The 16747-nt window shown below is 42.1% G+C and overlaps 1 protein-coding gene across 1 annotated transcript in view; it reads left to right on the top strand.

The window, feature by feature from the left end:
* The window catches only part of BNIP3 (BCL2/adenovirus E1B 19kDa interacting protein 3), a 27520-nt gene extending 17508 nt beyond the window's left edge, over positions 1 to 10012 (top strand). The window contains exons 2-6 of the mRNA XM_009326007.1: positions 2797 to 2980; positions 4149 to 4233; positions 6929 to 7035; positions 7143 to 7292; positions 9023 to 10012. Of these exons, the coding sequence (XP_009324282.1) occupies positions 2797 to 2980; positions 4149 to 4233; positions 6929 to 7035; positions 7143 to 7292; positions 9023 to 9074 (578 nt within the window). The 3' untranslated portion in view covers positions 9075 to 10012. The remainder of the gene's footprint in view (positions 1 to 2796; positions 2981 to 4148; positions 4234 to 6928; positions 7036 to 7142; positions 7293 to 9022) is intronic.
* Positions 10013 to 16747: the final 6735 nt, after the last annotated feature.

The following is a 16747-nucleotide window of genomic DNA, read 5'->3' on the forward strand; positions in this document are numbered from 1 at the left end:
CCGGGCGCTTTGCGGAGGGCGAAACCGCGGGGCAGCGTCTTGCAGCCCTTAAGGCGCCAGAAGCGCGCTTGCCTTCCTATGTGTGAACGTCCCCGAGGGGCTTACTCCTCGGGCGGTGCGTCCGTCGGCAGGGACGGGCCTGGGGGACGCTCAGCTGCCGGTCCCTGCCCGGAGAGGGCAGGTAAGACCTGACGTGCCGCTGCCCCCGGGTACCTCTGCCGCGGTGTGCCCGGTCAGCCCGTGTATGTGACGGGTTTCCCCTCCGTTAGCCTGTGACCGTACAGCAACCTGGCAGTAATTGCTCATTAAACCGTCTACAGAGCTTCATAATAACGCGGAGAAATTAAGACTCGGGTGGAAGAACAGGTCAAATCTTAAAAGCCACGATATCTCGGTTGCGTAGCTGAACTACCAAGTACGGCTAGATTAATATAGATCCTCATGAGGTTTTGTGCTGTGGTAAATATAAATCCTTCCTTGTCAAAAGAAACCATCTATGGACAGTTTGGGGTATGCCTTTGAGGAGAGATCAGGGTCAATTGCGTGTATCGAGCGTTTAGCAAAAGTCGGAAGCAAATTTACCTTACGAGTGAAAAGATCTGTGGGCAACTACATATTAACTTGTGTGATTTACGTGGTGATTTTAGCAATTTAAGGAGGCGTTCTCATCTTTCTGTGGAATTTTGCTTTTTTGTTTCCAGTTTTGAAAACCATATATTAAGAAATTAAGATTTCCAGAGCTGATTGAGTACATTTTTTAACGCTAATCTGTACTCCCACAGTATGTATCCTGGGCTGGAACATCATACAAGATCACTCTCTTCAAAAACCCTTCCCCACGACTCAGTTTGTTCAGTTTGCATTGCCACGTTACACGTGCTCTTATCTGTTTATATTTCCAACTTCATAAAAATACAGGCTCTTTTATCTTTATGTGGTAATATAACAACACATCCCTAGTGCACTAGCACAGCCTTACTCTCAAGAGTGTCTAAAAGAAGAAAAAAAAAAAAGGAAATGTGTAAAACACATGTACTGTGATTCTTCTGTTATAATCTTAATCTTCTCCATGTCTTATCACACATTCACTGTGCTGTATCCAGTAAGATTTCAGTAGGTAGTGTTAGTTTGCTGTATGAAGCAGTTATGTTTGGTGGTGGTGATGATGATTGTTGAAATGTGAGCATGCCTCAAATAGTACGTGTCTTCACAGAAGAAAATAGCTTATGACCATGTATACAAATCATTGTAGTGCAGTCCACGCAGCATGAAGTTGTTCTGCTTTTATAAGAGGAGGGGCAGAAGCTGAGGTGGGATGTGCTGAGGAGCAAAGACAGGTAGACTAGGAGCTACCCGATACTCTCAAGGTAGCTGCAGCCAGAGCTCCATTTGGACACTATCTTAATTTAAACTTCAGTGGTTTTGAACATTCTTGGGTAACAACTTGGGCTTTCATAAATTTGGGGTGACAGAGTAGGGAAGAGTTTGGGTATAAACACATACCCAGACACATACCACGTACAGTCACACGGAGAGGAAAAAACCCGCAAACCAACCAAAACAACAAAACAGTTGTGAAGTAAAAGAGGTTATCCGGAAAAATGTTGCTTCAAAACTTGGCAACCCAGTATGTTTCCATTCAGAAGATTTTGTAGTCATCTGGCTTTTCAGAAGAGAGAGAGTAATGTTATTAATGCAGATCAAGCAGTTTGGCTTTTTGTTGTTTTCATTCCATGCATGAACCTTCAGCCTCTTCACAACTGGAATGTCTGTCTTCTTTTGATGTGTTCATTTCACACTAAATCTCTGCATTGGCTTCTCCCCTTCTGCATACCTTTAAAACTGCTCCTTTATCCCTTCTGCTGTTCTCTTGAATGTGGCTTACTTCCTGAGCTCTGCCCCAGCCTCTCTTCCTCTAGAGCAGGAACGGTCCAAACGCCATCTGTGTCTCTCCCTTTCCTTGCTTATGCCTTAGACATCCTTTTTGCTGTGCTCACCAGAATTCGGGGAGTTTCACCTGCCCTCTTTCTCCTGTACTTACTGTTATATTTCCTGTAAACTGTTCTAGGATGGGCACAATATATCTGTATACTTCTGCTGTTGTTTACACACGTGAACATGTTACATAGGTAAATTCCACTGACATTTATATAATTAAACTATTATGTGTCCCTTGAGCTGATTTATAAATGAGACAACAGATACAGGTCCTTTTGTGCATTGGTTTTACTGCTAGCCCAGAAGAGAGTTGTTGTTCAGCACACTTAAAAAAACAAAGCAACATGTGACTGTCCGTGTTAAATATACTGCTAGTAGCAAACACATGATCTAGTCATTGCCACATATTCTCTATTGCTTAACAGTAACACCTAAAAATGCTTACTGAAAAAGGCTAAACAAAACACAGTTATTGGATTCTTGAGCCTAAAATATTTTCAGTAAATGAATAAATAAACTTTGGCAGAGAAAGTCATTGAGATTATTTTATTTGGCTACCACCTATGTTGAACAATAAAAATTAAACATATCCCAAAATAAAAGATCTTCAGCTGCAGAAAGAGGCACAATGTACTGACCAGCTTCTCTTCAGTTCTGTGAGACTTTCCAGCTCGCTAACAAAAGCGCCCCCGCATTTTGGCATTGCATCACATTTATTAGCGGAGATGTCAATGCTCGTAATTCTGCATGTCATACTGTAATGTCACGCTGGGGAGGATCAACAGTCTCATATTTTACATGCCTTGTACGCAAAACCACTTGGTTTATTCTGGTTCTGTTTTCAATTATGCCAAGCAGGTTCCTGGGTAGAACTCCACTTCAGCAGTAATGGAAATGGCAGTGGAAACACTGTCACTCCAGCAAGCCAAGAACAAGTACCTGCCTCTATTTCCATTCACAATGGTGACATGGAGAAAATTCTCCTTGATGCTCAACATGAATCTGGAAGAAGCAGTTCAAGAGAAAGTTCACATTGCGACAGGTAAGCAAAATGCCTTATTGTAAGCAAAGTAAAGGTCGCTATTACACAAAGCCATTTTTATGCACAAGAGGCAAAGACAAATACAGAAGTGCTTACATATGTGTGTGTATGTACATATGCACATGCATATACACACATGCAGAGAGGAAGAGCGAGGAAAATTTCATATTTAAAAGACTGGTACTTAAATACTAGAGTAGCGCTTGGGTAGAAGTCTGTCCTGAAACCAGGAGGAAGTTACAGGGGAGAGGACTCTAGAAGAGTTCTCGTATCTCATGAAGATGCCATCTTGGGGTTTTGGTGTATCCTGATAAAGAAGCCCAGCAGCAGCAGCTGAACTTCCCACGGGTGTGCTGCTTGTGTACAGGCAGGAGCCTTGTTCTAGTAAATAAAATACTCTGGAGCCATGTGTGGCTGTCATTCCAAATGATCAGTCCTTGTGCAAACAATGTCAGTGCTGATCTTAAGAGCATATAGCGCTACTAACACTGCTGTCTGGAACAGGAATGTCAGAGAAAAATGATAAAAAGCAGCTTGTGTTTTGTAATGAGGTACATCAGTTAATAGTTTTTAGGTAATTGCTAAAGAATTGTCCTATATCTAGTTTACAAAACATAACAGATTTCTAGGAGTATAACACAACAAAACAACTTACATCTGATGCAAATTGTCAGTCAGTGTTACTAATTCATTTATTTGATTTTTGATGGGCTGTGCAGCCTGCAGCCTAAAGTTTATTTAAAAAAAAAAAAAAAAGAAACTCCAGGACTCAAAATAGACAGTAGGATACAGAACTTCTAGCCTTATCTGGCTACTTTGAATTCAAACCAAACCCCACTTGTATTCATCATCTGCTGCCCATTGTTATTTAGTAAGTAACATGGGCCAAATCATACAGCCTCACAGGCATTTCTCTGCACTGCTGAAAAACAGCTCTGTGCAGCAAGCTTCTTGGCAGATTGTTAGAAAATCAAAGATTAATTGGATATGATGGCTGGATTATATCGCCCATTGGCAGATTAATCTCTTAAGTTCTGGTCAGGGTGCTATAGCTCTTCGGGAGAACTGTGTGTATAAGCTTCGTTGACTAGCTTTTAGTTCATACTGTAAACAATGTCATTAAAAATTTAATGAGTTCTTTCTTACTTGTGTTTCTCTCTTTATCAAGCCCTCCTCGTTCCCAGACACCTCAGGACAGTCACAGAGCTTTGGAAATAGAGAGTCACAGCAGTGGAGAAAAGAATAGCTTTCAGGTAAAAATCTTATCTTGCTTTGGGAGAAAGAATGTCTTACTCTCATTGTTTGAAAAGGAGCATTAGGAAATAAGAGGTGAAGCTGCTAATGTAGAGACTTAAATAACTCGGTAACTTAGAATAATCTTTGCAGAATCAGGCTTTGTGTATTTGTATCTGGCTTGCATGGATTTTTTTATTTTTTTTTTAAATCTGTAACCTGAGATTTTTCAGAAGGATTTAAGAGCCCTAATCTATTGTCTTTTAAAATGGCTAGGTTCTCAAATGCCTCTTTCTAGCCACAAGTTGAAAAGGCCAACCTTCAGATCCTACAAGTAGCATTTAGGAAAAAAGATAATCCAGAAGATAACTGCTAGTCTAGAATTCAAGAGAGCTGGAGTCAGCACCTTGCTGAGCCTCCAGCCTCTGGTGATCCTGAGATGTATTCTCTGTCATGGTTTCTCTTGTCCTGTGAAGGGAGCATTATTCCTCTCTACTCAATAGGTCGATTGTGATGTAAGTCTAACAGATTGTGAGACGATCGGATTTTATGTTAAGATGTATAGGAAACGCATCAATAGGGTGGACATATACATGGCTATATAGGTAAACATTAATGTTCTGTGGACAACTTAGCATGCAGAAGTTTCCTCTTCCCCCTTTGACTGTCAACTTGATACATTTCATGCATCCCCCCCCCAAATGAAATTTTGTTTAATGCACTACCACTGGTGCATTACAAATTTAAAAAGTGAATTTGACAGCAGCAAGAATTTCTAGTCACTTAAATGTGACAGCCAATAACATACATTGTCAAAGCACTGCCATAGCTTTATAATTCCATTTCATTTTAACAACTAGTACTTAGCATTTCTACATGCTGCTTTGAAAAACTGTTATTTCTCATTTCATTTTGTACATTTGTTTACATACTTGCAAAGAAAATTAGTAAATACATTTGAGAAAAGAGTGGGGAAAAAGGATACTGTATATTAACCATGTTTTATCAATATACAGCATATTGCATGATGACAGGCTAAAATCTTGTCTTCACTGTAATTAGATACTAGCTTTAATATGAATAAATTTACTTATAAAACGTTTTGAGGAGTGAAGTATTGAAAGCGTTTAGGTAAATTTCTCTGCTCTTATGAAGACTTGCTGTATTATCTTGGGTAAATCACTCTCCCTGCACTGTTTACGTACAAAGAGATACTATTTTCTCATTAAATTGAAGTATATTCCGTGCCTGTGACTAATTCTTACAGGGTTAGCAGTTAGCAATTAGAAATCAAGATTATATTTCACTTGGGGCCTCAGCATGAAAAGAAACAGCAACGTATGATGAACTGGCAAAAGTTGCCAGCACTAACAGTTACTCATGCTCCAATGTGCAATGTTATTTCTTTAATTCTAGTAAGAACTCAGGACCCTTGCATTTTACTTTAAAAAAACCCTGATTTCTTCCATCACTTCCCTTTTTCAGTTACTATTGTTTATTATCTGTAGCGGAGTGCGCGCTGGGTATTACCATCTCGGGGTCTCCTTGATTTCATTGGCTGTCTGTATTAGTTTATGGATTATCTTTTTCTACCCAGTGTTACGAACTTTTTAAAACAAAGTCTGTGAGTTCACTGTTTGTACAATATTTAACCGTGTGGGGTTTCAACTTCATACAGTTTCTAAATTACACAGCTGTATCAGTAATACATAGATTTAATCAGTTCTCAAAATTACATGAAATGTGCTTGGTCCCATTGCCTCTTCCTTTATCTGAAACTCTCCCCATCATCTCTACAACTCCTATAGGAATCTAGCTGAATGAATTACCACCTGTAGGTTAGCTAAATACATTACTGGAAATTATTTTTATTTTATATTTCCAGAAAACCCTTCATATGTTTTAAGATCATTATTTAGACTTTGAGAACAAATAATCAAAAGTTAGAAAACCATCAGAATTAAAGTTGCCTGGACAATTTTATTTCCATTCTTAAGTGTGTACGTGTGCATATAAAATTCTATGATCACATACTATTTTTATCATGAGACCTTGGCTCCATTTAATGCACGTGTTAAGCAAGAAACTATATTCTTATTCAGCACTTCTGCTGTAATTCACTTGAAAACAAAGCCACTGTTTGTTTGGGTGTGCTTTTTCTGCACAGATCTGTGCAGATAGGCCTGGGCTCACTTCACCTGTATTCCCAATACTGGCCCAAAAGCCAGGTAGCTTTACGAGACTAGAATTAGTTTCACTTGGCTTGTATTAGCTTGATCAAGGATCTTCAGATAAGTGTGACATCCGTCCAGTTTTGAATGCAGGCAAAAAGTTTCTTCTGCCAAACGTCAGTCAGGTGTGTGAACTGGAGATATTTTCAGATCCTATATGTAAGGATTAAATGCAGGGCTCCGGCATTTGATTTCCAGGGTAGTCTTTACTTAAGCAAATATGGGATATGGATGTGGGCCATGGTCTTTTCCATTCACATCCTGCTCCGAAGACAGATCTCCCTCCTCCCCCATCTTTATCTAGGATCTAAATACTTCAATAGGAGTGATATGGAGAGTCCACAGTGGGAAGACATGGGAGAAGTGAGCTTCAGAGGTAGTCTAGCATATGGTCTTAGATGCAGAACAGGAGCTTTGTTTTGCAGTGCTAACTTCCTGCCTATCATAGTTCTGAGTACTGTTTGATAATGGCTCTTTGTTTTAGTCTGAAGAAGATTTTCTTGAAAGGAGGAAAGAAGTAGAAAGGCTCCTGAAGAAGAATGCAGATTGGATATGGGATTGGTCCAGCAGGCCAGAGAACATCCCACCAAAGTGAGTGCTGCCAGTGTTTCTGGATGAAGTTGGATGCAGCTTTTACTTCCACAAGTCTAACTACGTATCTGTTAACGCTGTGACTGTGTTTTCTTCCTCAAAACTAGGGAATTCCTTTTCAAACATCCCAGGCGCACAGCTACTCTCAGCATGAGAAATACCAGTGTAATGAAGAAAGGGGGGATATTCTCAGCAGAATTTTTGAAGGTTTTTCTTCCATCTCTGCTTCTTTCTCATTTGCTTGCCATTGGACTAGGGTAAGTTTAAATTTAAAAAGGAGATTTTTTTTTTTTTACCTGTTTTCTCTGAGAGGCCTAATTCTGACTCCCAATTCTCTCTTTGTCTAAAAGATGAGTAATACACTTGTCTCCATAGAAGGGGGACAGATAGTTATTCAGGAAGTGCTTTCTACTCGTCTGCTTGTGGTATTGCTGAATGTATCAAGATTTCCTTTTCTGCTTTTCTCACTAGTTGAGAATTTTTCAAAATAATTAAGAGGCAGTGAAATTAGGAGTTATATATATGAACTATAGTTATACTTACACAATACTTGGTTCCTTTGGAGATACGACTTTTAATCTCACAACTAATTGCAAAGGAAAAAGATACTATTTAATATATTTTAAAATTGCACTCACACCTGGGAGAGACGGGGGACACCAAACAAAACAGGAGTTGGCTTTCTTTAGATGATATAGGGGCTAAATGATCCTTCTTTAAAAACAGGTACAGGACACAGACTAAAGGGAAGAGATTAAATGCCTTTTAGTCAGGATCAGAGTTTGCCTGTGCCTAAGCGTGACGGATTCCTTGATATCAGCAAAGAATGCTGGGAATCCAGGCACGTCTGGCCGCTCTCCCATCAGAGTATGCTGTGCCACACGGGAGGGCTTAGGGGAGAAGTCAAACGAGTTCTGGGGTGACACCTGTTTTCCAAGGAACCTTCCATTAGCTCTGGTCCTGCTCTTTCTCTGCTCACTCCCTTGCAAAAATCCTGAACCTTATCAAGGCTACGAAAGTTGAGAGTGAGGGGATGCAGGAGATTGAGGGGGAGAGGAGGACTCTGCACAGCTGCAGTAACAGGAAGGAGGGACAGCCCAAATCTTCTGTGGTCCCTGGGGTATGCATCATTTTGCGTGGATGAAGGCACGGGTTATCTTCCTGTACAAAATCAAGATCTTAGCCATATAATACTGTAAAAGTAACATGAAACTAATTTAACTCCTCTCAAAATTAAAATGAGTAACTGCACAAGATAGGATAAAAGCATAATGGAATTTTCCTTTCAAAATAAATGTGTTTGGTGATGTAAGTACTTACTTTCTTCCTGGTCATTTCCACCACTGCTGCAAACTTGCATCATTCCAGTTCGGTAATGAGCGAGTAACAAAGTCACATCTTCAGAAAGTGCTTAATACAGTATCAATAAAATAGTTACACTTCAAAATAATAATTTCTTTAAGCTAGGAGAAGTACACGAATAGAAGACGCAATGTAGGGCAGCTGTGAAAGCATACCAAGCTGGGAAATAATGACCAGAGAAACAGTAAGAAGTACATGAAGATGACAGTAAAATGAGAGGCTTACAAATTTCAGAGGTATTTAGCAAATGGAAAAACTTAAGATAACAAAAGGAAAAAGGCAATAAAACATCCAACTTAGAGACCTCCTGAAGCAGCGTGTTCTTGCTAACCCCATACTTACCTCTGACTCTCGCGTTCCTGAAACTGAACAGCTTACACAGAACTATTCAGTCTTAGAACTCGGCGAGCGTTATTAGACAAGGGTATACACAAAGTCACTAGCAACTGAAAACTGAGTTTCATAGTAGTCACTTGATTTGCCCACTTAATTATAGCTGGCACTGCTGCTCCTGCTGGAAATTACGTAACTAGTAACCTGATGAGAAAAAAGTGTTCCTTACATGCTGTACATTCTCTTTGAAGTGAAATGCAACACTCGCTGACCATATGTTCTTGATCCTCAGGATCTACATTGGAAGACGCCTTACGACCACAGCTTCAAGCAGTACATTTTAAAGGCATCTGAAATGTAGTTTCAAAGCAAAGAAAATACTCATCTGGGAATACAGGAGGTGAACAGCAGAAACGTCTGAGCTAGCGATGACTACGTGATCAGTGTGTACTTGTTCTGTAAATGTTGTGTTCCTAGTTTAGTAAGAATGGGAAAAGAGACACTAAAGCTAATATATCATATATAGTCTTCTGGATCAATTTGTAGAGCTCATTTCAGATGCATTAACATCTGTTATATTGCTTTGTGGTGAAGTATCTTTGAAAATTAAAAGAACTTGATGTTTAAAAACAATCCTAGCTTTAATATAGCAATTGTGATTCAGCTAGGTATTAATCTAAACTGCTGTTTCTTTATACTTCATAGATGTGAATATTTGTCACTGCTGCTGTAATCATGACACTAAGGGATTAGCCCAAAACAATGTGTGGCCTTATGTATCATATATGGGAAGTCAGAGAAGCTTTTACCTCACTCGAGGCAGTTTCTTCCTTACGTAGATTTTGCTTAGCTCTCTCTCACATTTGTGTGAGATGTGAAATGTTGAGAGACACTGGAAGTCAGCTGGAAGAAATTAGCATGAGTGAAACTTCCATCAGTTTTTACTAGTTCAGAGTGTGATGCACAACAGCCCGAATTAAAATTTGGACTTCAGTGCCTAATAAATAGCTTCTTTTGCAAAGGCATTTATTTAACCCCCCACTTAATGGAAGTTTATTCTGTTGTAGGTACTTGCAGACTATTGCTTCTCAGTCTTTTTAGCTGTAAAATAATAAATTTGCATCTCATCCTTGTATAGATTTAAAAAAGGGTTGCTTGCTTATTTGTTTTTACTAATGGAATGCCTTTTCATTCAGTGATTTTACCTTATTTAATGAGAAGAAAATAAATGTTTGCCAAAATATCATGTTTTATATATTTAAATAAAAAGGTTCCTCGTGGATTCAAAGTTTTCTCATTCCTTTTTGTCTAATAATTGTTGAAAGTAGCTGACAAGGCTCCTTGTCTTTAAACAAGAGTTTCACACTGTTTACTTGCATAACTGACAAATATGTAAGAAGTTTCTGTAGAAAACAACTTCATTGCTTATTCTTAAACTTGAATATGGCTAAGCTGCCAGTAGAAGTCACTCAGTAAACAGAAACTCACTGAACTTGTTAATACTTATTCTACTTTGCACTGTCATAATCATTTGGAAATAAGTTTGCTTTCTACTTTATTTTTGTCCTTATTTAGCAGTACTGACTTTTTCTTCTGTGCTTGAAATGGAACCTGTGAAAATGTGGTTAGTGGGCACCGTGTAATACCGTGCCGTGCGGAGTCCACGTCCTGCCATCATGTGATGTCACCACAGCTGTGGGGCTAGATGCCACTGTGCTGGCCAGCACACGTGTTTCATTTTCCGTGGGAGTAAATCACTTGTTCTCGCTCGTATGCATTTAATCACACACCTTTTACAGGAGGACCAGGACCTGTTTGGGTTTTTTTACTGTATGGCTGTATGTGCAATAAAAAGTGGATGTATAGAATTACCTTAATTTCTGAACAGTATTTCCCATGTGTGAAATCAGACACAGTCTGTTTTTTTTTCAATCTGACTACAGTTGGAGTTGAACCTCAGTGTTCCACCAAAATAGTATTAAAAACATTGGTGTTGGAATTGCTATTAGAGCAACTGCTTCTCTCCCTTTGAAAAAGCAAGATTTTTTTTTTTTTATACCATTGCATCCAAATTTAAATAAAAGATTCCTTATAAATACTGCTAAAACCCTAACAGCTTACCCAACACCTCACACCCAACGTTCCTTGAATCACAGCAGGTAGAGTGGGGTATTCTGCGAGCTCCAGCACGTGCACGCGTTCACGTTTTTCGTAACCAAGGTCCTTACCCTTGTCCTTTTTCATTTGTGTTGGGTCTGTCTTGTTTTCACTGAAAGTGAAGACACACCGACTGCATTGGAAGTTCCCCAGGTTCATACTCTTATCGCGACTGGTATTTTGAATGAGTCACAGAAACTGTTAAAGGCATCTTAGAATTATACTCAAGCAACGCTCACTTGAATACTCCTATTGTGTATTGCAAAATGTAGTGGTATGAAGGTATCGATTGTGAATAAAGGAACTACATCGGTTTGTTGGTTTTTTTCTCCTTTCTCTTCATGAACAGAGAGCTCCTGTATGGACAGGAACAGCACTACCACCCTGAAAGACTTGCAAAGTAGACGTTTGTTAACGTTCCTGCGGCAGCTGGGAATCTTCGATGCGAGGCTGGAGCCTGAATGCTAAAAGCAAAGGTGGGATCAGAAGCAGCCAGGGCGTATCGTCACATTGGCAAGCTGAAACACCCTAATGCAGTCCTACCTGCGTGAACTTTGTTACACTTTTATGTCCTATGCAACCCTTACCACAGATGATAGTAGTAAAATGAAAAAAAGTGTTCTGCATATTTAAACCATGTTATTCGCATATGTATCATTACCAGCACCTTGACAAGTGGCATACCTATTACCTGTCACGGCTGCTGAGAAATCATTCCTAATTTACATTGCTACTTTGGTTTGAAATGAGAAATGGTTTATGTTATAGTGTCCTTTTTTTTTTCTTCTTCATTATTATCCCACCAGCTCTACCATCCCTCAGGATCACGCCCGCGGGCAACAGGCGGAGGGGTGTGTCAGCCTTTACAATGTTGGTCTCACACAGTGTGGTACCCTGCCCAGCAGGTCATCGCAGCCTGGAAAACCCCTCGCCCACTGCTGAACGTTCACTAAAATTGTTGTGGTCAAACTGGAGCGAGCGAGCAAGCGAAAGCAAACAGATCCAGACGGGAACAGGGAGAAGGCAGGCAGCAGAAAAGTCATCTCAGTCTCTCGTTCCGCAAACATTTGCAGTCAACTTTTTTTTCAGATTAGGCACAATGAATGAGGATTTTAGAGGTAGTTATACATTTCATTCTTATTCATTCTTAATTTACATTGATTTTAATTAGAATTACATGCATAATTATCTCTGAGGATCTGAGCCTATGTCCTTGATCTTGCAGTGGATGAGTATAGTTTCAACAGAGCTTTTTCGGTGTGCGTGTGCAGGCGTGCGCTAGTTTTCCTAAAGCTATCAAGCAGAAATATTTTGTCCGTTTTTCAGTTATTACAGCAAACGGAAGGTAATAATATCTACTTGTTTTGTAGATAGTCGGGGGGTGCTAATGCTGTACTCAGGTACTGGAGTGCTGACTTACACAAGTATCATTAGAGACAGTATCACTCCATTCACCCACATTTTTAGGATCATCATTCAGAAAACCTCATATTCAACCCACTATCCACCATATTTATATGATATGCCCAAGGTGACGATTACCCATTGCAGAAAAAACACCTGAAAGAAAATCATCAGATGGGCAACTTCTGTATCAGAGGTTTGTGTTTGTAGCAGCAACTTCTTAGGCTGCCCTGATCCAAGCTGAACTGCTGTATACATAATAATTGTTTTTAATGTGATTGAAAGAAGTAAAGTTAAAACAAAAACTAGTCATCATGGTGCCATTAAACTAGCAAAATATTTGACATCATTATCCAATTACTGGTCAAGGCATTCTTAGAGAGCTACATCAAGTTTATACAGTCAAATGTTGGCCTTTTGCCTTTGCGTTTTCAACACTGATTTCTCTAATAGATACCTCATACAAATTTCACAGTTATCAATTTTTTAAAACAGCTTTAAAGTGCACAGGCTTCTCTAAAGCCATGGAACCAGTGGACAAGTAGTCCAAAAGAAATATAAATACTAAAAGAAATTACCTAGAACTGCCTTAACATGCTAGATATTGACAAAATTTGTACTGAAGACTTTAAGCCATTTGACCCTCACACTTAATACCAGAGGAAGTGGAAAATTCAGTCAATTTTGCAACTAAACTTACTTTAAAAAAAGAAAAATGGTCACAACATAAATAAGTAGCATTTTAAGTACAACACGCTTCCAGTCCAAGGAGCTTTATTTCTTTAGAGAGACAAGAATGAGTATATCTCGTTATAACTTGTTTAACAAACCTCATTCCCAGTTGTGCTTCCAGCAACAGACCCAAGGCCCTGGTGCCGCTCCCTCCGCCTCCCCTGGGCTCAGCTGGGGGCTGGGGAGGGTGCCCTCCGCCGGGGTCACCCCTCCACAGGTGGACCCAGCATGAAGGACAGACTGGAGGACGCCAGCTGCAGGCACAGGGTAGGCTGCGCACAGCATCGCTCCTCAGGCACCACCACGGCACCTGCAGGTCTGCGACGCTCCCTTTGTCAGCAGGAGCTGCCTGCTGGGAACTGGCCTGGGTGGGACCTGGAAATCAAGGACTCTTGGGAAGTAAGCGTTGGAGTACCTGGCTTTTGGAGCCTCGATTCACCAGAGTTTTAAAAGGCTGAGAAGCTCCATTGCCCTCCAGTGACAAGGGCAGCCACAGAGCCACTTCTCCAGCTCGCTTGGGCAACAGCTTGGCTGCATCTCTGATACGCTGAGCTGGTGTGACCTGTGGCTGCGGGGGCTTGTGCCACCTCAGCTGCCACCAGCCCTAATGGCCACAGGGACTGGGAAAGGGGCACCAGGGAATCTCACTGTGGAAAGATGGTTCACGTAAGACAGAGGTCAGGAAGGTGAAATACTTCCTAAGCACACAGATGCTGTTGGGGCCGTGCAGAGCTTCAGCCAGAGCACAGGCTTGCAGGAGGCAGCCAGTCCTGTTCAAAGCAGAGCTTGTCATGGTCTGCTTTAGTGCCTTCAGGCTTGGCAAGCTCATGCCAGTGGCAGCCGGCGCAGGGCACGCTGAAGGCTTGCATACTTTTGCACAAGAAATACATTCAGTGAAGTTGTGGTATTAAAAACTTACCAAATATTAAAAGGAAGTCATGAAAGAATTGTTATGGATCCAGGCATTTTCGAAAGTCCCGTGCAAGCTGTCACCAAAGGCTCCCAAGGCACGCACCAGAAGCCTGTTCTTGCTCCAGAGCAGCAATCAGTTCCTTGCAGTCTTAAAGTATTTTTTCTACCTGGGTTTAAAGCTTTGCATTTCAGCATGCTTTGCTTTAACTAGTGGAAAGTAATCCTCAGCAGCAACAGGCAGGATCAGAGGCCAAGCTGATGGCTCTGGGACACGTGGAATGCATTGCACATCCTATTTAAACCACAGAGGACACCGTGAGGATGGCCAGCGTCTGGGCAAGTTCAACGTACAAGGGCCACCAGCAGGAGTTGGCAAAGGTAGAGACAGAAGCTGCCTCTAAGACTGAAGCTTACAAGGATGCTACAACAGAGGGGATCTGCTGCAAAACTAGTTCTCTGCGGACTCCTCACACCCCACACTTTGCATGGAGGAGGAGGTTTACTTCCAGGAGCCACTTAATAACACTGCCTGAAGTGGCACAGACTCCCAGCCCAGGGAGAACTCCACAGCTCAAGAGCTGCCTCCTCCCGCAATGTCCCCACTGCAGCCAGACCACAGGGGACTCTTCAGCTGTTTTCCTGCTAGAAGCTCAGCCAAATGCAGATGCTTGTCTGCCCAAATGTGCCTGTGAAATTCACACTCATCAAGGCTTAACATAGCTTCTTAGCACCAGTTTTGTAAGCACCACAGGAGTTTGGATCAAACTTGGTGTCAAAAGTGAGTTAAACAGGACAGCGACGGCTGCAGCCAGGTGGACCGCAGGGGTGGGAAGGGCCGGTGCTGGCCTGCTCCCCGCTCGGCATGCGGGGCCATGCTCAGCTCCCAGGCACGCTTGGGCACAACACTTGTGTGTCCACATACCACCCAGCGCTGAGCATCAAGGGAGAGCCACACACGTGTTTGCTCCGAGTCACAGCTCGCTCTTTGGGACAGCTCAGACACCAGGTAACTATCACTCGGACCAGGGAAGTGTCAGGCTGGTTCCTCCTACCCAACCTGATCAGCACGGGGCTCTATTCGGCCTATTAAAAACCTGGGACGCAAAGAACGGGACAACAAAACCCCAAGTATTTTATCTACAGCTGATGAACAAATTTGCATCATGCTGAGAAGTCCGATGACTGGCCCTCCCTTTTCCCCTCGCCCCTCCAGCGTAAGCCCCTTGCTGGCTCCCGCACCGTCTGCGAGAGGAAGGATCTGGCAGCAGCCATCTCACCGCATTTTAATTCCCTAAATGTTCACCTGAAGTACGAGTTGTGAATTCGGACAGCTGGGATTCCTGCTCCTGACTGCAGGCCATCAGCACAGCTGGATACCTGGCAGCTACTGGGTTATGAATTCCTGCTCACAAGCCAACGCTTGCTCGTCTTCCCAGGTCCCACCTGTGGAGACGGGGGATTGTCCCCCAACCTGAACACCAGCCTCCAGAGAGCTCCTGCCAGAGCCGCTCGAACAGCCAGGAGACGGAAACCCTTAGAGAGAGAAAAAACCCAACCCACCTAACACTACGGTTTATTTGGTGATGCAGGAATTACCGTGGGCATAGGAAAATATTGCTCACCTCCCTTCTGTAGTTCCAGGACAGGGCAGTTCCATGGGAAAGTCCTTGCACGCCTGCCAGGGAGTCTGGAAGGTTACTTCATTTCTAGATACAGCCTTTGGGCAGGGTACAGAACAAGGACCTTTGGTTAAAAGCTTGATAAATTTCACTGACTTTTGAGCCTAAAAATAGCGTTATAGCACATAACACACGAAACATCAGATTAGTCTGAAGGATGGCCATCTCGCAGGAGAAATCACAAACCGCACAGAACACTGCCCTGTGTAGCTTATGTTCACGAATGCCCCTGTTCTTCAACCAGGGTGAGTCTGGGTCAGGGCTGGAGCATGCCCGCTCCCAGCTGTGACTCCGCTCCTCTCCTGACAATGTCTTCTCTCAACCCCCTCCCGATTTCCTTTCCCCAGGAAATTAAAAGTACAATTTAAGTGCCTGAACTCTTAGGAAGCACATTTTATTTCATCAGGTTGTAAAATGTGTTTCAGTTGTCCTTCAGCCGCATGCAGCACCCCTCACCACCCACCCACCGAGTGCAAGCACAGTCTGTGCACCCCCGTCGTCCCCCAGCACAGCAGGTCAGCGTCCAAAAGAGCACAGCCACCAGCGCAGGGGCAGGAGCTGATCCCCAGATGCTGATTCCAGGTCCTGCTTTTCAGAAACCGCTGTGCATCAATGCTGAAATCCCCCAGCCCTCAGCAGAGCCCCCAGGGCTGTATTTATACACACACCCACGTTTCTTACTTCACCTGACCAATGTGTTTTTTCTGGAGCCACTCGGCACTTCCATGAAGTCTGATTCTCAGTCTGTGTATGTTTGTGCTCAGTGTAAAATGACAATGGAATTCAGAGTTTAATCTTAAATCCCGTTCCTGCAATTTCCAAACCCATTGTCGAGAGGAAGAAAAAGACCTTTGAGAGGGTGGTTCACCTTCTCCCAATACTTTTTCATCACGTAACCAGTGATTACAGTTATCACAGATGCCTACTTTCTGCTCATTAAAGAACAATTACGCTGACAATTTAAGAACACGTGCACAAGTCTTGTGAAGTGAGGATTATCTACAAAACACTTTCTCGGATTTACAGAAACTGTCTTCGATATGCAATGTTCACTTAAGCCCTAGTTAACTGGGCATTAAGGATTCATCATACCAAAATAAGTGACCGTTTGAAACAAGTTTCAAAAACCTTAC

The sequence above is a fragment of the Pygoscelis adeliae genome, unplaced genomic scaffold, assembly GCF_000699105.1.
Source record: "Pygoscelis adeliae isolate BGI_AS28 unplaced genomic scaffold, ASM69910v1 Scaffold4, whole genome shotgun sequence".
Lineage (NCBI taxonomy): Eukaryota > Metazoa > Chordata > Aves > Sphenisciformes > Spheniscidae > Pygoscelis > Pygoscelis adeliae.